At 40.3% G+C, this 20890-nt stretch overlaps 3 protein-coding genes across 7 annotated transcripts; 1 reads left to right on the top strand and 2 right to left on the bottom strand.

The window, feature by feature from the left end:
• Nucleotides 1-1915: 1915 nt before the first annotated feature.
• On the bottom strand, nucleotides 1916-9780 carry LOC104000678 (ACT domain-containing protein ACR4-like). Of its 3 annotated transcripts, XM_065086576.1 has the most exons (9): nucleotides 8565-9780; nucleotides 8358-8474; nucleotides 4471-8269; nucleotides 4340-4385; nucleotides 4129-4243; nucleotides 3966-4033; nucleotides 2861-3460; nucleotides 2633-2737; nucleotides 1916-2542 (listed from the first exon to the last, which is right to left on the bottom strand). In XM_065086576.1, exons 3-9 carry the CDS (start codon nucleotides 4542-4544, stop codon nucleotides 2162-2164), a joined length of 1389 nt encoding a protein of 462 aa, XP_064942648.1. In that variant the 5' UTR covers nucleotides 4545-8269; nucleotides 8358-8474; nucleotides 8565-9780; the 3' UTR covers nucleotides 1916-2161. The 3 variants fall into 3 exon arrangements, with proteins under 3 accessions (XP_064942648.1, XP_064942647.1, XP_064942646.1); XM_065086575.1 differs by having other exon boundaries at nucleotides 4471-8281; nucleotides 8358-9780; XM_065086574.1 differs by having other exon boundaries at nucleotides 8358-9780.
• On the bottom strand, nucleotides 8605-9393 carry LOC135594766 (transcription factor TCP20-like). The gene has a single exon (XM_065085275.1). The coding sequence runs from the start codon at nucleotides 9391-9393 to the stop codon at nucleotides 8605-8607; it is 789 nt and encodes a 262-aa protein (XP_064941347.1).
• Nucleotides 9781-11211: 1431 nt separating the features above from the next.
• On the top strand, nucleotides 11212-20829 carry LOC104000679 (recQ-mediated genome instability protein 1). Of its 3 annotated transcripts, none has more exons than XM_018819902.2 (10): nucleotides 11212-12190; nucleotides 13517-13687; nucleotides 14772-14917; nucleotides 15062-15192; nucleotides 16447-16841; nucleotides 17258-17368; nucleotides 17458-17586; nucleotides 18782-19023; nucleotides 19105-19194; nucleotides 20053-20829. In XM_018819902.2, the coding sequence occupies exons 1-8, from the start codon at nucleotides 11711-11713 to the stop codon at nucleotides 18947-18949; spliced, it is 1731 nt and encodes a 576-aa protein (XP_018675447.2). In that variant the 5' UTR covers nucleotides 11212-11710; the 3' UTR covers nucleotides 18950-19023; nucleotides 19105-19194; nucleotides 20053-20829. The 3 variants fall into 3 exon arrangements, with proteins under 3 accessions (XP_018675447.2, XP_064942645.1, XP_064942644.1); XM_065086572.1 differs by having other exon boundaries at nucleotides 11215-12190; nucleotides 16435-16841; XM_065086573.1 differs by lacking the exons at nucleotides 19105-19194; nucleotides 20053-20829 and having other exon boundaries at nucleotides 16435-16841; nucleotides 17280-17368; nucleotides 18782-18919.
• Nucleotides 20830-20890: the final 61 nt, after the last annotated feature.

The raw sequence follows: 20890 nt of genomic DNA, 5'->3' as shown, positions 1-20890 counted from the left end.
TGGCCGACAAGATCCCGGTGCAGCGGGGACACGCGGACACGCAACTGTATGGCTCGCACCGTCCGCCAACCGACCGGTCCCTTTCGGTGTCAGCTGTCCCCCACGCGTCCCTGCCCCGGTCCTCTCCTTCGGCATTTACACGTGTCGCCGCCTGGTCGGCCCATTTCACTGTTCCCGAGCCCGCTGCTCTCCACGGTTCTCAGGCAACGGGATCCGCTCCGTGGCGCGTGCCGGATTTCGGGGACCACCGTCTTAAACGCCTTGGACCGCCGCCCCCCAATTTATGCACGCCGTCATTGACTTTTCAAAGACCGGCTTCTTCATTCGGATATCGATATCGACTATGACATTAACGGGACTCGTTCTCAGTGTAAATAGTATTATGACACCTTAAAACTATTAGATTTACTTTTTGAACTTGCTTTACTTATGTTTTCGTAACATTTCGATCCTACAGCCATGAATCTGATTCGAAGACAAAGGTTTATGGTTCGGCATCTCGGTCTCCATCCTCCTTTTTCTCCTATCAACTTGATTTGCAACACATTTGTCCAGCAGCTGGAGACAGAGCTCCTCAGGACCGCATAAATTCAACGGAGATTTACGCTGCACTCGAGCTGCTTTCGGTAAAGCCGAGACAAAGCTTTCGAGGTTGAGACTTTGTGTCCGCTTCTTAGATTGTTTGATTAGCAACCAGTAAACTATCGGATCGAAAGTTCATGATTTTTCTACTTTATATATTTTTTTATTGAAGTGAATCCCAAGTTTGGTCAAGAGAGAGAGAGAGAGAGTGAGTGATGAGTAGGGAATGAATTGAATTGAAGTGAGGGACAAGAGTTGGATCTGATGTGGTGGAGGAGATGGGGACATGTGTTTTGTTCCATTAGACATGGCTATCTCAGCATCGGATCAGCGACCTGACCTCCATCATCATCCCCTCCTTGAATCCCTCACCTGTTTGTAGATTCACAGTATGCCAAAACACTACCGGAGAAGAACATTAATACAGTGCAGTAATAACGAAACGAATCGTAGTACATCTGCAGATGTCGATTGGAATGCAGTCAGAAGAGTAGCAGCAAGCAGCAAAACTATAAATGAAACAAATAATGCTGTTATACATTTCTCTGGTCCACCGATAAAAGACACCATAGAAAGATGTGAGCAAAGATTCCACGACAGTAATCCCATGACCTCGAACTTGCAAAGATTCTTATCGATCCAAACAATCATCACTTGTTCTCATGGTTTCTCGACTTCATCGTAAGTTTTTGGCTCCATTTTACTGCCTCTTTGCAAAGAGTTTGGGTGCCGTCACAAATCTGAAGCTGAAGACTACTGCAGATTAGGCTAATCTGGGTTGTGCCAAATGGTATTAAATGACCGATGACAACACTTCAGGGAAGAAAAAAAAAGGTTATCCTTCCTTGACTTCAGGGAGATTATCCAAATCTATCAGCATGTGCCGATGCGGCAAACGTGGAGCCATGAGGGAATATACTTGTGCAGATTCTATCATCTACTGCATGTGGTCAACAGTCACCGACCATAGATTCCAACAATTCAGTGAGACCATATGCTTTGTTTACACCTTGTCGGAATCCAAACCTTGTTCATCTCTTTTACAGCTTGACCTTTTCACAAACTTCACCTGTACTGGGTTAAGTTAAGCAGTCTCCTCCTGCCTGATGCCACAGATGCAGGGCTACTGCATCGGCACATGTGTAAGTGGTTGGACAGTGTGTTCACTGTCAATCCATGGCAGAGATCAAAGATAAAGAAATATGTCTCTGAAGATTCCAGCTATCCTTTGATTCTTATAGTATGCCAACAATCTTTGACCCACCTACTTCTTCCATATCCCTTTCAAATCCGTGTCCATTTCAAGTTCCCTGTCGATTTGGTTCGTGGAAAATTGATTGAAGCATATACTAACTCGGCACAAACATTTCCAGATACAATAACTACATAAACTGGACCTGCTTCGGAGGATTGAAGAGGAGAAAGTGGAAGAAGATAAACTCTGTCAATGGACTAGATTCCATTTACAGCAGACAACAGCTTCTCATACATGTTATCTTCCACAGGCCAGTAGCACCCACTCAAGGCCAAAGTCATGGTGTGCATGGAGTTAGATGACAGATTGTGAGACAAGTAGATGCTACATAGACCGAGATTCGTTAAGAGGAAATGAGTCTCTTGAGCTTGATCTGATCAACCCTAAGTTGTGCAGTATCTTCTCTGATCTGGACCTGAAGAGGCTACCAAATGAGAATTTCCCAGTGTTTTCTGTTGAAGAATTTGGATTCGCCTCATCCTTCACCTGCAGAATCGTCTGCCCGATTTCGTTCCTCACTGCCTCAATCATTTGGCTGCAAACAGGATTTCCTGATGAATCTGTGACATAGAACACATTGGTAGCTTGAGATCGCCTTGTAGTGACCTCAGCTCGGCTGACCGAGAGCCCGTTCTCCCTAAATATGCGAGTGACATCGGATAGAAGGCCAACCCTATCTTCACAGCATAGTTCAAGTTTTACACCCTGGTCATAGTTATGGAAGCATACTGTTATTAGACCATTAAAGTTAGAAAAAAAGGAACAAAAAAATTTTGATTCAGGATTCAGTCAGACCTCTGTATTTCCTCTTCGGATTGCAGCCTCCAAGCACAGAATTAGTCTTTGCCTTTCTCCTTCTGAACTGATGGGGCTTCCATCGACATGCCTAATGTAATACTCCTAATGACAAACAATTTAAGAGAATTAACAAACATTTCAATCACTCATGCATATATCCTGGATGCAATCTTGTTCATCATGATGCTGGATGGTATTAAATGATCATAATGAGTTGGCGCAAACCTGATATGCTTCAGGCCCTTCAGCAATGACAGTTGCATGAAACACCACATACTGCATATCTGTGAGAGTGCAGACTGTGTCAAAGAGTAGCTTTGGTCGATCTTTACATCTCAAGTTCACCATCGAATACCCTTTCTCGGTACAATTCTCTACGGTCACGACTGGCTTGCTCCTATCACTTGTGGCGTCTTCACCATCTGTGTCATCCTTGTCATAATCCCTATCAGCATACAACATCTGATGCAATCTCCTCTGAGTATGAGTAACCCCCACGGATATTGCAGTCTTTGCACTCTTGTCTCTGTCGCCTTTGAGTATGTAGCGCAGGAGGCGTTTGACCTTAGCAAGCCTATCGCTGTCATCAATTGGTCCTCCATTTACTTCATCTGTGATGTAAACAACCGATGCCATGCGTGAATTGTGTGTCCAGACTTCGGCTGCCACGACATTGCACTTGAGGTCCACAAGAACTGCAAATATCTCAGATAACAGCCCTGGCCGATCTCTGCCTATTAGTTCGATCGAAGTGTGCTCTGAAGAGGCTTGTATGCCTACAGATCTTCTCAACGACCAGGAGCTTAGTGCCCTTGTTGATAGTGACTGCAAGGTGGACAGTTAATCATTAGAGCATGAATTCTAAAGCAAGGAAATGATGACTAAAATTTTCTCTGATGAATGTAATATTAAGAGGCAGCTACTCTCAAACAATAAGACTAGATACACACTCTACCAAATGGAACTAGTTAGTATCAAGTTTCCACTCATATGGGAAGATCATGACTTCAACTTGGTGTAATTACTAAAGATGAGTATTACTGAAAATAAAGAAGTTTTACATCTTTGACCCAACTGAAAGCTACAACTTTGGCATCTTTTCTATTCTCTGTTCTCTGTAAGCTTCAAAAATCTTATAGCAAAAGAGTAAGTATTTCAGCCTACTGGAGAACATGTCCAACGCACAGAATATGCTAATTAGGCAAAAAAAATTGAATGGATCCAACTTCTGTCCTGCAAACTAACCAGTTCATGGTTGATTCCCCCCTTCTTTTTTTTGTTGCAAAGCAGACTAGTGATTTCGAATGACAAATAATTTTAATATACATACCTGTTGAATACGGTCAATGACTTCATTATCATAGATTTTATTCCCACACTGGTCAACAACATGGAACACTGCAAACATCAAAGGAGGAAAACAAATGATATAGATCAAGGAGAAAGATGGTTAAGGAAGACCATACAACACAAGGGAATGGAGGAGCAGCTACCATCCATAAACCACTCTCCATCGGAAGAGATGTAAGCCCTGCTGATGCTTAGGTTGAGATCAGTCAAGACCTGCACCACATCTAACAAGCTCCCGTGCCTATTAGCACTGGCCACCTGCATTGAAGCACACAATTCAACCCTCAGAACACACAAAGCCATCAACAGAAAGCCCAGTCACCCAAAGGGAAAAGCCACAGCCGAGCAGCTGACCTGCACCAAGGTGGCCTTCCTGCTAGAGGTATTGTCCACCGTGACCCTGAAAGATTGGGAGCTTCACAAACTTGCAGAAACCACTTCAATTCAAACGAAATGTGAACGGACAAGGGAGAAGAGTTCTTTACCTTGGAGGGTTCAGCTGAATCACCAACTTTTCATACTCATCATCAATGTCAGCCAAAGAGCCACTGTCCATCATAGCTAGAACAGTTCTTGTACTTGTTCCCAGTAGCTGGAGAGGACTAGACTAGCAGGAGAACAAGAGAAGAAGCTAATGGAACAAAACAGGCTCCCCTTGTTCTTTCTCAACAGTAGTACTGTTCCTTTTCTAGTCATCTATGCTATCTCACTCACTCCCTCTGAAAGGCTATGCCTTTTTTATATTGCTGTGCTTGTGTGTTCCCAGTGGCCCTGTGGCTGTTGGTGGCCCTTGGCTCGGGCAAAGGGTGAGGGGGCAGAGGGAGAAGAAAAGGCTGAGAGGAGGGATAAAGAAAGTTTTGTTTTGTTTGGCTTGTGTTCCACAAAAAGGTGGCTCACCATACCACAACACATCATGTGTGGATAGGTCTGTGTGGGGGGGGAGAAGGATGGGAGAGGGTCCCGTCACCCGCCTTCCAAAAGTGGTCTTAGGGTTATGGCCAAATGCTTCAGGTGGGCAACTGTTTCATCACCAGAGTGACTCTTAGTACCTTGTTCTTCCCATCTTAACCATAATCTAACGCACCAGAGACTGATCTGGATTGTGTGGAGTAGCTCTCCTTTGTTTGTATGGATTCCATTCCCTTTCTCCATCCTTTTTATCTGGGTGAAGAGATTCTCCATCCTGTTTAACCTTGACTTCATTCGAAGCATTGTCTATCGATGCTTGAACTACAAAAAGAAACCATATCCTTCCTGAGAGGATTGGAAGTGACAAATACAATAATCCATTTACATTGTGGAATATATGATGCAAAATTTGTTGGATTAGGCCCAGAACCAAGGTTTCTTACTTGACCAAAATTGAAGGATGTGACATCTGAGACATTAAGACAAATAATACTTCCACGGAATCTGACAGATCACAGAACACTTTTTCTTTTAGATACTAAGAAAACTATACTTCCACTATATCCAAAAGCAAACTATTCCTTTCCTTTTACCCAAGAATAAATCAAAAGAAACAAAGGTAGGCAGTGTCAAATCATGCTCCAAAATGAGGTATACAATATTAGCAAAAAAGAGTGGGCATGATCAAACTGTTTTTCCTAATCCAATTCTTAAAATAGGTTGTTGAAAGATTTTTATTAGATTTGGCAATCCTCGTTAACAATGATTGAGGAATGATTGTTAAGCCCATCAGTAGTAGAACTCAGATGACATATACTTCAAATCTGTAATTGTTTTGAAAGAGCAAGTGATCCCAAGCTGCCCTCCTGTTGAGCAATCCATATCCTACTCAAGATGGAAAGTGGATGTATCTTCCAATTTAATGATTTTAACCAAATATAATGAAAAAAATGGAAGTATACAACCAACCAGCAACTTTGTTAGCATAACAAGCATGCAGGGCAAGTACTGCAACCAGAGAAACAGTATCAGAGGAGGCCTGCTGCTACTACAACTATCATTTGCCACATTCTAAACACACACACACACACACACAATTATTTGCCATTTCACCTTTGCAATACTTCACAACTGCTTTACTTTGATGGAATAAATCCACACTGAAAATTTATAATCTAAAACATTTAACGTTGTTTTAGATGAGTTGTAATTCTTGTAGCACTAGTTGTAATTTTGCATTGTTAAAGTTCTTAGATTTAGAACTCATTCTTGAGCTGATAAGTCTGCTATCAGCTTTGATTATTGTATGAATTCTTCAACCTAGCTGTCAAAGAAGGTTCAGGTTCTATGCAGAAGAAGAACAAAACAAGGAGGAGGCCCATGCTGAAACAGTTTACCAGCGATAAAATAGTCATCGGTAAGATCATCTTCTTTGACTTGCTTTAGCATCTAAAAAACTAATGCAGGATTTCCCTTGGTGTGATGCATAACAAGAAGCTAAAGACAGCAGGTATTTTGATCAAGAAAGGATTCACTGTCAGTGCTGCCTGCAATCTCTGGTTGGTAGAAGAAGTCTTTTGGTGGAGCTGTTTGGCATAAGAAGAGGGGGCTGAGCATCTGCTGGTGCAGCGAGAATAAACAAGAAACATCCTGTGAGCTGCCATCTTCATAAAGATGCTTGGATCTTGTTTGGTTCATTGGGTGAGAGACCTCTTCTTTCCTGTTGTTCCTGAATAACATTTGTGCATTCTTTTCTTTCATTCAGTGATGGGATAGTAATACAATTTCACATCACAACATGGTAATTATTTGCAGGAAATGCAAGTGAAACTTCCCCATTTCATACTTCCAACCTTGCAGTATGTCACAGAAGGTAACCAGTTTAAGGTTTCTTCGTCGTGAAACAGCCACATCACTGGGTCAACTAGGAATTCAATTAGATCCAGTCTTCCCAAAACCTTGAATAAGATTAGAACAAAAGAATGCTTATGGGCTTGATTATACTGATCCAGGAGAAAATGAGATCCTTGGTAAAAGTTTGAAAAGATGTATGGCAGTGAAGTGTGAACTTGTATCAAGTGTAGTATCAAGTGAAATGTAGAGACAAAGATATGATTGAAAATTGATATACACTGTAACACCTGATATATTTAGATCAATATTCCTCAAGGATCCTAATCCTTCTTCCTTTACCTAAATTACATGAAATATTTAATAGCCAATATCAATGGTTTCAAAGCGAAACCTGCGAGTACTTCGAAACTGAGGAAATAAGAAGAAGAAAGCAAGAGACTGCAAATCTTAGTCAACACCAATTAGAGCAGAAAGCTTACCTGCCGTTAGGTTAGAAACCGAGAGAGATCACATATCACTTCTTAATGGTTTATAAAGAGATTTCAAAACCCCTCTCGGCACAGTCATCTTGTCCCGCTTTTAGTCATCAAACATCCATCGGAACCTTCTCATGTTTATGCTGCTTATTCATCATTCCCCAAGTCTCCTTTACTAAAAACATATTACACTTGGAAGTTGGGAGTTACACGACAACCTCAGATAAATCACTATTAAATAAAGATGTCACTTGTTGATCTACCATGCTCCTCCGTATATTAATTTATTACCTTTGATACTATCTGGTGCAATGCAAGGAATCCACATTCAAGAAAAATAGGACATCTTTTGTGTTTGAAGTATATGTGATGTTGACAAGTACCGAACATCAACAATAGATTTGTTAGTTCTTCCATGAAGTTTGATGGATTCTTTTGTTCATCTTATTTCACACTAAAATTCAATGTTCTTGGCATCTGTTTAGTTCATTGTTAAAGATTTTGACTCCTCTTCAACCCTCCCTGAATGGTCTGCTATAGTGTTCAACTTGATTTCTTATCATTATCTTCTTCTTTTACTCCTGTATTTGATGAATATACTTTATAGCACTTCCAAATAAATAGCGAAAGGTAGCTCCTACACTGCAAAGTGCAAACAAACATGCTCAAGAACACATCTAAGTTCGAAGGGTTTATTTTATTGCATGACTTTGGATCTATCATAAACATAAATTTCAGTTTGACCTGCTTCTTCCCTAATCAAATTTAGTTAAGAAATAAAATGGGGGTGGAAGAGAGAACAGACATGGCCTCTCTCAAGACATGCGAGCGCTGAGCAGTAGCAAAAAAAAATCATAAAAAGGATCCTCAGGTACTAAAGTGATGATATCAGAAGCAATTCTTATTCTTGAGGCAACAAAAGTCAATTTACCACTCCACCTAACCAAACAATAAAAATTTCCAAATGGTGCTTTGAACTTTATATACAAACCTCAAGATAAAATCCTTACTTTAATTCCCTTCCAAGCATTTCAGCTGCATGCATCTGCAATCAAAACTGACATCTAATCATCCAAATTATTCTCAACTAATGAAATGGTTTCAGCAACTAAAGAATCAAGAGAGGACATTACCATTGATTAGGGGCCCTCTTGTGATCTCTTGCATGCAAAGAGGAGGCAGAACCAACTCTATGCTTAAAACCAAGTGCAGATAACATCAATCACCATCATCATCTCTCTCTCCAATACCTTTGAACAAACAAGAGAACCATCGAACCAACAGAACAAGAATAACAAAGGAATTCTATTATCTCCTGACAAATCTTGTGCATCTCTCACCCGATTCTCCTGCAAAACCCCTCTCCTATTCTGCTCTTCCTTACTCTGCAGACACCTTTGATTTTTTGTTAGGAGTAGGAGATTCTTGTTGCGGTTCTTGTTGCACCTGCTGATGCTGATGCAGATGCAAATGGTCACTGCCCTGCCCTATATGCTGATAGAATTGACTCAGTGCCTGAGGATTGAAAATCCTAACTTGCCCATGTTGTGATAATCCGAGCTCCAATCCGGGCATCGGCGGCCTCTGGCCGCCCAGCAATGACGTGAAGCTCATTTGATTGGGATTAGTTCCAGGGAATTCCAAAGCAGGAAATCCAATTCTCGGCAAATTCGATGCCACAGGCATCGCGGCTGCCGCCGAATGGAAGAAACTCGTGTCGAATCCGTCGACCGGCGGCAGCCACAGTTCTGGGTGCGGCCGCCCGAACGTGGCCCAGTTGACTCTGCTCTGTCCTGATTCTTGAAACTTGTTGTGGTGCAGGCCGGAGGACGCCGTGGCGGAATCGGCCAGATTGGTGCTGGCGGCTGCGGACGACGACGTGAGGACAGAGGCCGGGATGGTTCCAGACCCGGTGGCGGCGATGATGGAGGATTCGGCCTGCTGGAGGAGCCACTGGATGGTCTCACCGTCGGATTTGTGGCCGAGCTCCCGGGTGAGCTGGAAGATGCGCGCGGCGCAGAGGGCGGGCATGCGGACCCGGCGGCCGCGGCCGTCCACCTTGGTGTGGCGGTCGTTCTTGGAGTTCCGCTTCGGCGCAAGGTGACGCCTTTGTTCACCTTTCTCTGCCGTGACCGCCAGGTGGGCGTTTCTGTTGGGCTGGGAGGTCATATCACTGCCTTGAGGACTCTGCCTTCTTCGTAGAGTCCTCTTCTAACAGACCGTAGCAGGCCCAGTGCCTAATGGAAGCTGCGAATTAGCAGAGGCTTCATGATTCATCGGAGACGGAAACAACTGCCGGGATGTATATGAAATAGAAAGCAAAGTGATGGAAAGTGTGGAATTTGGGTTGTCAGGGATGGAGATGAAGAAAAAAGTTCTTTTTTGTATAGAAGTTGAAGTATGGAGTGACAGAGATGGCGATACAGAGGGGAAAACAAGAATGAATTTGTGCAAAGATTGCAGTTTGGGTCTGAGAAAGGCCTCGGAGGAGCAGAGAGGTCCAGGTGCTAGGCTTTCATGGGCATATTGCCTGGGAATGTCAATGCAGTCGGGGAGAAGGGGAAGAGAGAAGCTTACTTAAGGGAAACCCTCAATCTACTGCTTTGTTTGTCTCTCACTTGGTGGGTCTTCTTTGTCTGCTTCCTCGACTGTTTGACCTGATCGGTGGCCCGTCATGCCCAGCTCAACAGACAACAATGCCATGGATAAAATTCCCTTGATCGTTCTTTCCTGGAGACCTCGCTTTCTCTGCTGTGTTACAAGATGGACACCATCTTTTCATGGTTGATTTCCTCTCTAAACATCATTATCTTGCAGGATTAGTGCATCTTCAGCACCAGAGGGTTCTTCTGTTCAATACAGATATTTTTAGACCCTTGTTGCCACTGTAGAAAGCTGACATTTTCCCAGAAAATGATGAAGCTGACGACGGAGAAGAATGGTTCAAGGGAATGTTTTTTTGTGACAATTCAATGTTTTTTGTGATTTGTCTGTCATTAAGCCGGATCTTGACGGTATAAGAGATCCCATCTTATGAGTACTTTGATATCCAATTCAAACTTGGTAAAAACCAGAAATCGGAAAGATTTGAGAGAATGGTATCAAGTTTCATTGCGCGTGTGGAATCATTCATCCTGTGTTTCTCTTGCCTCTTCCTTACTGGAAGAGAAGCATAGGATCCTAGGGACGATGGTCAGCATCAAAGACGATGACTCGATTTAAGAGGCTTCTTGTACTGTTCTGCAACTCCACTTGGCAGGATATCTTTGAAGATAAAGATGATAAAGACATGGCAAACAACAGACAATAAAAACCTTCTTTTCAATACAGCTTTTACTTTCTGTCTCTATTTTCATGATAATTATTTTGCTAAGAAGAACAGACATATGTGTCTTTCTGATCATTCGATTGCCTCATCTGTTTGATTGTTGGATTTCTGACGTGATGTTTCAACTAGCTTGAATAGAAAATTAGAACCGAGATAGGTAATAAAAGATCATCTTCGTGAAATGTTTCTCCCTAAAAGTTATATCCATTCTTTGTATTTCTCCGCTTTCAAGTCACTGTAAACTTTCCGATCATGAATTAGTTCTTTCTGTGGGTGACATCCAAGTCAAAGGAATAGCCTTCGATCTTTACTCCACTCTCTATCATGATACTCGCGATATCATCAACTTGTTCTTCCCCACAAGTATAGCATCTATAAAGAGGAAAAACTCAAAATGATCACAACAAAAATAATGTATATAAAAAAGGATTTAGCGTCACTGACAGCTCCCCCCAGGCTCATCCTTTCTCTTCTTCTTTGCATTATAAGATAACCTTTAGAACCTAACTGGATATTACAGTAACATGCAGAATGATGCTGACAACTTCTTCTTCTTGTTCTTCTCTCTCTCGTGCAAAGACGTGCCTTCTTTTCCCACGCTGAGAACATGGAGGGCCTACTCTACTCGAGAAACCATGGGAGGAGTAGGTTTGACATGCCACTCGAGATCACATGACGCCAAGGAATAAATATGATGGATCTAATTACTCGGTGAGGTGGAAGAACATTCTGGGTTGGATAAGCTCTGTCATGCCACTCCATCTGTAAGGTTGGAATGTGGAACAAGCTTCGGTAAGCTCTGTTTCATCAAAATGACTTGTTTTGGAAGGTACTCCAAAACCTTTGCTTACTTACAAACCATCCATTCTGCCTCGAGATTCTCGCACGCGTTGATCCCTGGCAAGCCGCTTCCTGAGACGGACGGCCGGGATGACGTTTGATTTGTCGCGCCATATTGCCGCGCGCATATTGTGCACGACTGTGCTCAAACCGTGGAATCACCGTCCCTGCCCTCCGGAATCGCAATTGCACGAATCGCAAAGCAGACTCGATGCTCCACCCGTATAAGCCACCCAAAGGGGAGGGAAACCCCAACACGCTCAAAAATAATTCCGCAGGAGAATAATTCCAGAAAAGAAAGAAAAAGAAGGAAACAATATGCGGCGAAGGTATCTCCGGCTGCCGAGCTCCTCCGACGAGGACAACGACCTGCGACCCCAAACCCTCAACGATCCTAACCCTAATCCTCCGCTCGATATCTCCGATGATGACTTCGTCGACGTGCCGGACGACCTCCCCCCGCCCTCCCCACGCTCCGCTGAAGCCCCGCCCGAGGACCAAGGATCGGCCGCCGCCGCCACTGTAGAAATGGTGGAGGAGAGGGCTGGTTCCATCGGGCCGATCGATGAGTTCCTCCGGAAGCTCGGGCTCCGTCTCCTGCCGGACTGGCTGGAGTCGTGCGCCGACAGGTTGATGGCCGCTGGATCAGGATTTGAGGGCCTGGATGTCGCCGGGATGGCCAAGAGGTGCTTCGACCAGTTCCTTCTCTCCGATATGAATGTCTCCGGCGCCGGCGTCCTTCCGGAGAATGTGCACCTAATGCACAAGATCGAGCTTGAGGGGCCTTTTGTTGTTCAGGTAAGTGCTTCCTCCTCTAGGGTTTGCATTGTAGGAACTAGGTCCTATGAATGTAAATGCGCGTGTTTCCTTTATATTGATCTTCCGTTGAATGATATGGTAAGAATTGGGAGAAAATATCCTTTTTGGTTACTTGGGGTCTGAATCACTGAATAGACTAAAATCAAATTAGTAATGTGGCCTTTTGGACCACTGGAGTCTGAGATGAGTTGATTTTCTTTTCTTGCTTTCTGCTTCTTCCTCTGGGTTGTATTGTTTTTGGGGCTGTTTTCATACCAAAGCAGGCACTAGTGGCTTGTATCCGAGGATACCATGGACTGTTGGACCTCACTGAGTAATAGGGTTGCGTTTTAGCTAGAGATTTCGTGGAGACATTTTTTTTTTCTTTTTTGGGTTCCCCTTTGTACTCTTTTGTTCTTGGGTTGCCGGGTGAGGTGGCTCTTGTCGGCAGATTAACGTTGTGTGTGTGTTATAATTTACTCATGTGATTCCGCATAGCCTGTTAGTGGGGTTCATAGTTTTATACTGTTGTTTGTATTTTGCAACCGGTTTGTGCCTCGGTATAATAGTCAGAAATATTAAAGGAAGATTTAAAATCTACACTGAATATATTCATCTTATTTGAATATGATCTAAAGACTCTTAAATTAGAATTGGATTGAGATATAATCTAGGAATACATTGCAAATCTCCTTGGTACTTGAGTTCTTGCTGGTTGAATATTTGGACTAGCTTGTATTAAGATCAATCTTTGGTAACTTTGGTAAGTGTATGAGCTGGTTGTTCTCTGCTCATTTTTCTGGGAGTTGTCTCTTTCAAGTTTCAACTTTAGGATGTTACCATGTGTTTCTAATCAATCAATGTTGTGTATCCTTGGCCTCTGAATTGAATTATCTTTCAGTCTGCAATTTTTTTGTTTTCGCAAGTTGCGTAATAGACACCTATAGTTTGTCAAACTTCCTCAGAGTCTGAAGCCTTTCCATCGCCCTCTCAAGCTTTTTTAGCAATTAACTATCCACTTTGTCATCCTCTCCATCTGAAGATGATGCTACATAAGTCATGTTCAATGTAGAATTTTTAGTATGATGCCATTGTTTTGATGTAACTCATACTCCGGAGGCTTCATGAGTAATGTGGGTCAGCTCATTCTGAGACCAGTTAGGGATTAGTTGATAGATATCGGTAGGTTCAACTAACAGCTAAGGAATTAGGAAATTTTATAGTAGTCATTTCTCATTTGATATTACTTTCTTGTCATGGCACAGTAGTTTGGGCATGTGTCAGAACAAATTCCATTCACCTAATGTCAGGCTTCTCCTTTTCCAGGTTGATGAAATAGTTAACATCTCTGCTCCACTTCGGGAAAGATATCACGACACGCCTGCTGGATGCAAGAGATGCCTGAAATTGTCAATAACAGATGGCGTTCAACGTGTATTTGGCATGGAATACAGACCCATTAAAGAACTTGAGGTTCTTGCTGCTTCTGGTCTTAAGGTCTGCTATGAGGTTCTTTAGTGTCATCTCTTTCCAAGATTGCTTTCTATCTTGTCCAATCTCATTGGGCTATGATATGACCTTTTACATAAGATCTGGCTATGAATCATTGAATTCTCCACTGATGTCTTTTGTCCATATGATTTCAAAAAATGCCATTTGTTGTTGCTCGAGTTCAGAAATTGTCAAATACAGCTATTTTTGCCTACTATATAATCATTTTTATTGGCATGAATTGTTGCATCTCTCTTTACCATATCACACTTGGATAGAAATTCAGCATCAGTCAAGGGAGATTATGTTAGTTTAATGGATGATATTCAGAAGTTCAAAAATCTTGTGTTGCAACATGTAAAAGTATTAAAGTAGTTGACTTTTGAATCAAGTTATACTTGTCATTCAAGTTTGCTGCTCTATCCTATTCTCATTGTTTTCATCATTAAATTTAAATTATGTTTATGGAATTTGCCCTATCCATATATAAGGTTGATTTTACATCTGGATATTTGGTTAAAATATTTTTCAACTCATTCTCACATAAAGACAGTCCTCTATGAATCAGTGAATAGTTTCAGAAACAGTAACTTACACACACATATGGATTAATTGATATCAGTCATATTATCATCACGATTTAGAAAGGAGGATGGTTTTATCAAGATGGTCATTTTCCATTAAACATAGAAGAGATTCAATTTAACATGTTTTGTTGAATTCTGTCCATTTTGTGCAAGTATCAGGTTGTTCCCTGTTGGTATGTATGATGTGCAACTATTTTCTTGCATCCAGTAACAAGTCTGAACGATCAATTAAAGTTGCCCAAATTGGTTTTTTAGCTTTGTTCTTGAGTTTTCGACCTGTAGGCATGAGATGATTATTTTCTCTGGTTTTACTGCTTATCTTTGACAATCCTGTTATGACAATTTTATACAGTCTAGCTATACTTTTCATGTATGATACGTTTTTAGCATTCGACATTGACTTTCTTGGTGGATCGTTTCCCATGGATTCTCAATATCTCAATGGTAAATTGTTCTTGATGAATTGCATTGTTGAGGATTAAGACAGGATTTGGCAACTGTAGGTTGTTCTTCGTAATGTACACATACGAAGAGGACTTCTGCTGCTAGTCCCAGAAGCTTTTGCAATTCTTGGAGGGATGGCTGATGAATTAGATGCAGCACGGAAGAGGCTTGTTGCTGAAATAAATAAGCCCCCAAGAGGGATAAGGTACCCTAACATCTTTGAAGAATTTTATTGGCCTTGTTTTATGTGTTCCTCACAGTGACATCAAATGCCATACATGTCCATTTTTTTAATTGTATACTGTATGTTTTCTTTGTCTTGTAACTTCACTTATATTAACTTGTGCAGGAAGCATGGTAATATATCTTCACTGACCACCAGAGCTTCTCTTGCAGCTTGGCCATCTGATTCAATTAGTTTGGGTCCACAGACAACTTCGACATTGCAAAATTCAAATGAACCTCAAATATTGAATCAAGGTACTCTGTCTTGTGAAGGATTACTCTTTTTATGAATTTCATTTTGTTTCTTAAACAAAGTTCCCATAATCATAGAACAGACTGTGGAAAAATTAAGAAAGAAATTAGTTTCCAAATTTCTAAACACTGATTGTTTCTCGCTGCTAGAGTAAGAGTTTTCTGGCATCCATTGATTTGTTAATCTTCACAACCTTCCTTCTTCCTTTGTGATTTCTTCTGCATGTTCTAGTTATTTTGATCCCTGTGCTTGCACCTGTCCTTTAGCACGTTAAATTTCTCGTACTTTGAGATGCTTGAACAGGACTAATTGATAATGTGAGATTAGATAGTGAAGGTATGCTGGGAATAAAAAAGTCGTCACTAGTGAAAGAGTTCTTTACATGAGCTTACATGGAAAGCTGAAGGTCAGAGAAAAAGTTGTTCTTATGGGGACAATTTGACATGATGTAGCACAGCATGTATTGCCAGCATGGCATGACATTGCTATGCCTAAAATGATTCTTGCGAGCTGTATTCTGTTGCAAAAAGTTTCTTGGTATAAATAATTATGAAAACTGCTGCAATTTTTTAGAATGGCTTTATACTTGATCTGCTAGCATAAATAGGTGGGCAAAACTGTCTTTTCAGAATCTGTTAAAATACCACAACCTATGGCTCCATGTGAAGTAAACCTCGGTGAGTTGATATGGCGAGGTTGCTTCATTGGAACATGTGTTATCGGTCATAGCTGTAGAATCACTTTTTGTGCTTGCAGCATTAATGGCTAGTTTCTAGGGCCCTAGAAAGAGGGTGGAGCTCATGCCTTTGGCTTCTCCCCCTAACACAATATGTAGGTAATAAAAAGGAATTCAAATAGTTTAAATGAAAAAAAAATCTTTAGATGCCTCTGCTAAATCAAACCGTGATAGTCAACGAAATTTAAATATTTTACCTTATTTGGAGTTACCTAGAACTGTTTGTTCAATGGTATTCTTCATGACTTTGATAATGATGAGCTATCTCTGATGCTATCATGCCTGAAGAAAAAGTTTTCTAGACGTTGAAACTTGAAAGTGCATCTGCCTTAACTGAAATCTAATTTCTAGGTGCTGTTTCCAAGATCTTGTATATGTCTGTTTCAACTTAAAATTTGCAGTCATATTCTTAATTATGATTCATGTAGAAGTATGAAGAATTATTTATGTCACTTTGAGAGAATCAGTGTTCTCATACCAGATTAATTTTTTTCCTGTACATATTAAGATCATTTTGTAGTTCCTGAATTGGCTATCTCTGGGACTGGCATTGGAGGAACGATAACCGAAGGATTTGTTGATCCTAGCATTGGGAGAAACAACACCGAAGAATTTCCTACTCGGGATGTGAGAATTGTTGCTGCTGAAGAATCTATTGCATGCACTGAACAGAATATTTTGAAAGAGGCAGCTTATGACAGCAATTGGCCAGACACAGAACATATTTTAGCCCATAATTCTGCTTCAGATATGGAAATTGCCTGTGCTTCAGATGAGGAGGATGCAATTGGCGAAGTAGAACATCCCCTCATTCTAAGTGGTGACAATGAAATCCCTTTCACATATTTGGCTTCTTTATTTGCTAAATGGGCCACACAGCAGGACAACAAACCATGTGTTCAAGGGAGAATCAAGGTTCTTTCTTTTGCTCTTTGGGACTAGTTCTAGTTTTGTGTGACCCTGTATTTTTGTTGAAATCTCTCTGTATAGGAAATGCTTGAACAGCTCATGCATGCTTTAGATTTGTACTAAGCATCATGATCCGACTGATGACTCTTAACTTAAGAAGAGAACAGTGAAATTTCTTTTGTTTTAGAATCACAAACGGATTTGATGAAATTTTATGCTACTATGAATGGCATGATGATTTGCTAAACTTCATGAGCAAATCTAATCCTGGATTTATAAATATAAGAAACCACACTGCTATCTTCATTCCACTTGTGTTAGTGCAATAGCAGGATGAAAAACTATATATCTAGCTGCAATTTTATTTGGGTTTGTCTTTAGTGGATCATCACTTATTGATTAAACATAATATTGACACGCAGTGCTTTTTGACTGGTGTAAAAGGATTTCAGTTCAAACAGCGGAGTACCTATGAACTTCATGTTTATGTTGATGATGGAAGTCTCATATCTGAGGTCATCATTGATCACAGAGTAATTTTCTTTTCTTGTCTGATTCTTTTATTTTGTTTTTGTACTTTCTGTTTATTTTTTTGAGTAGAAACATCCTTTGTGCTTTCCAGGTTGTACAGAAGGGTATCGGCCATTCTCCAGAAGAGGTTACTAGTGCACTTTCTTCCACTGAAAAGAAAACTGTATCAGATATGAAGGACACTTTGAAAACCTTCCAGCTTTTCTTGGCTAAATTTGAGGTAGTTTGGTTTTGTTGCTTGAATTTTCTCCGGGCCCATTTTTGTTTTACACTTGAGGTTATACAAAGTTTGTGAGCACTGCCATCAGTATCTATGTGATGCTTCTTGCTTTGGCAACTTTTTGACTAGTATTCTTTTCAGCTGATGCTGTGGTCTCATGACGTCTATTTATCACCATGAACAATTAAGTAGGAGCCTTCCAGTATGGAATAGTCATCCGTGATGTATGTTTGCATAATCTGGTGTTGAGTGTCATTGTTTGATACATTGATAACAGGCAAATGCCTGTCATGCTTTGGGTGATTAATGTTTAATGATTTGTTTTGTCACAAATCATATCATGTTTGGCAAATTTATACCTTCTAAATGTGAATCTCGAGTTGTTTTCTTTGTCAGTAGCAATCATAATCGGATCTTATAGAGAAGTTTTTTTTTGGTGTTTGATTAGACTGAGTGTGCGACTTTATGATTAAATAGTCTGTTCTGGTACTAGTATCTAATTGAATATGTTTTGCATAGATTATAGTAACTTGCTAGTCTCTAGCAATCTGAAATATATGATTTTATACAACAGATATTTCATTAAGATGATTTTATACAACAGATATTTCATTAAGATGGTTTTAATTGTGGTCATAGCTCACAATTAAAAGCACCATGTCTTAAGGCTGGCCAATTATCATTGACCTTCTATGGGGGAGGTTCCATGTCTCAAGTTAGGATATGCAAATCCTTGCTGCCTTATAATGGAATCGTTAGCTTTTTCACAGCTGAGAATTTTGCTTAAAATTTGGGGTGTTACATGAGCTGTTAATGAAGCTTGTTTGCTGGTAGTAAGATTTGTATTATATTGGATGTTCTTTTTAGGTATGGAAAGCATTTGTTTCATTTTTTGTCATATTTTTTTATTGTTTTTTTCACTTTATTGATTATACGTCAGATCGTGTTATTTAGCAGAAAACTAAAAACTGAAATCAATATGGTATTTCTAGCAAAATTCTCTATTGGTTTACTTGTTAGTTCCATGCAACAAGCATTACCAGTACAATGATTATTACACTGAGTTCTCTTTAGAAATATTAGTGCAGAACCGAATTATCCATTGGACACATATATAAGTATTAACACTACTACCACTCTTCATTTTAAATATTTTCAGATATTCTTATTAGAAAATGTTATGTTTGAACTATAGGGCACAATGCTTCTGGAGATGAATAGAAACTCTTCACTTCCTGTTGCCCTCGCAATGAAGCAAGGGGTTTCTTCATCAGCTCCGTGGCTGCTTCTTAGAAGACTGGCAAAGACTGCTGCACAAAGCTCTCAACACAACAATTTGAATCCCATTAATTTATCTCCTTGATGGATATGTTTAATTGATGGATGCGAGTGCTGTATGACATCGGGAAAGTTGTTGCTGGAGGTTAATTCTTTAAGGTATTTCTCTAGTCCAGGGTTTTGAACTATACTTGTAATGGATCCAGATCCTCTGATGAAATAACAAGGTTTCTTTGTCAGGGTCTCAAGCATTAAAGATATCATGTTATCGTTGCATCGAGAGTTAAGTCCATTTCCCAGCTTTTGTTGTCTCCAGTGCTTTGTTTAAAGGTAAACATTTGTCTGGTTTGTTTTACTGTTATAAATAAGTAATACTTAGCAGCATGTATCCGCTTTATTTTGTTAACAGTTGCTAGAACATAAGTTGCTAGGGCATTCACTGGCCAAATGATCTCCTAGATAATACAGATGCTGCTTCTATCCCAATTCCCAAGAGTATTTTCATGCCAATTTGAGTCTTTCTAAGATCTTCACTTCACAGTTTTAACTGGTATATATTCATAATTTTAATAATCTTTCTACACAATGGGTTTGATCTTTTTAAACCTAGCTAGAGAAGTCATTGAATATTAATTTTTATTTTACCGATGTGATTGTTACTTCGGTAGAATTTATACAAACTGTACAAAGGCACTGCTCAAAGTTCTTCCATATGACTTTTTTTTTTTTCCAAAATAAGAACTTAGATCAAGTGTTAATGCTGCTTTGTGATTGGGCTTCTGTCTATAGCAACAATGGGTTTAGTTGTGTGGCAATTATTTTTTCCTTTTCCAGTGTCATGCATGTTAGAAAGCTTTGAAGAAGAAACAAATTAAAGTCAACAAGCTGTTTAGATGGTAGAGTAAATGAGCTTCTGTTGTAAATGCATCTTTCCTTGGTGATTCTTTTAGGGTCTTTTGGCTCAGATTTAAGCTAGTGTCCTGATTGAGAAAAACACATTCCTATTTGTTGACCACTAACATACGGAGAATCATGTGACAATTCAAAGATATAGATGTGTTTTTCTAGTTAATTTGCTTGCATTTGACTGAAAAAAAGAACATTTAGATCTTCCTGTAGAAAACATCCTGTACTTGTTTTAGTTTACCATGACTACATACAACGCTAACTACGTGTGGCTATTTCTAGGGCTGCAATGTAATCCCTTTGAACAGAGCTGCATGGAAGTTCTGTGCCAGCCACAAGGTGACTCGGCAAAATCATTTTACAGCTTATTGGCTTTAAGTTATGGAGCGCTTATGGAGAAAATATCCATCAAATCCTGTTTGCATTAGCCACAGCAGTTTCCTGGCTGATCAGCTTCAACTCATTTGTTTTGGGTATGTCTGCAATGTATGCATCATTGCCATCCAGGAAACAGCCATGAGGACATGCTTTCTCCTTCACAGATGCTCTCCATGATAATCGGTCAGCTACTTGCTGGTGAAAAAGGAGGCTTGCTAAAGCAATTAAAATTGCATATGTTTGCCAGTAATGATTTCAATTGCGGATATTGATCTCATCTAATCTTTGCCTTCAGTCTTGGTTGTAAGAAAAGAAAGGAAGAAAACTTCGACCAATGGGCAATTTGGTTAGTTTGACAAGGGAGTCACATTTGGAAGGATGCTCTTTGGTTTAGTAGACAAGTTGGGTGTTGATCATCACTATTGAGGCTTCTGACCGTTTGGTATTGCTATAAGTTATTGCCCCTCTAAGATTGCACCACAGATGTGAGTGATACTGTGTTATAAAGACTAGATTGTATCCCAAGATCTTGTGATGATTTAACAAGATATAGATGAGCTAGTTAGTATCTTCAGATAAAACTTTTGTTATACTAGCTTGACTTGCATGCATTTTGAAGTTCCTGCATTGATAATTTATGTGTTTATTCTAATAAAGATGGGCATAAGAATCTTTCTTTTAGATGGTAAGATCACTTACATTTTACTAACCTGTCCTACTTTGTTCCTACAAGTTGTGGCAA

This window comes from Musa acuminata, chromosome BXJ1-10 (assembly GCF_036884655.1).
Source record: "Musa acuminata AAA Group cultivar baxijiao chromosome BXJ1-10, Cavendish_Baxijiao_AAA, whole genome shotgun sequence".
Lineage (NCBI taxonomy): Eukaryota > Viridiplantae > Streptophyta > Magnoliopsida > Zingiberales > Musaceae > Musa > Musa acuminata.
Note: the sequence above shows the minus strand (reverse complement) of the source record. Positions and strands in the feature narration are given on the sequence as shown.

Excerpts from the sequence above, each read along its gene's own strand:
- LOC104000679 (XM_065086572.1), top strand. The coding sequence starts at position 11,711 with ATGCGGCGAAGGTATCTCCGGCTGCCGAGCTCCTCCGACGAGGACAAC. Across the intron at positions 13,688-14,771 it reads TTGCTGCTTCTGGTCTTAAG|GTTGTTCTTCGTAATGTACA; the intron begins GTCTGCTATGAG and ends TGGCAACTGTAG. Across the intron at positions 16,842-17,257 it reads GTGTTCAAGGGAGAATCAAG|TGCTTTTTGACTGGTGTAAA; the intron begins GTTCTTTCTTTT and ends ATTGACACGCAG.
- LOC104000678 (XM_065086575.1), bottom strand. The coding sequence starts at position 4,544 with ATGATGGACAGTGGCTCTTTGGCTGACATTGATGATGAGTATGAAAAG. Across the intron at positions 4,034-4,128 it reads TGGAGAGTGGTTTATGGATG|TGTTCCATGTTGTTGACCAG; the intron begins GTAGCTGCTCCT and ends TGATGTTTGCAG. Across the intron at positions 2,543-2,632 it reads TCCGAAGAGGAAATACAGAG|GGTGTAAAACTTGAACTATG; the intron begins GTCTGACTGAAT and ends AACTATGACCAG.
- LOC135594766 (XM_065085275.1), bottom strand. The coding sequence starts at position 9,393 with ATGACCTCCCAGCCCAACAGAAACGCCCACCTGGCGGTCACGGCAGAG.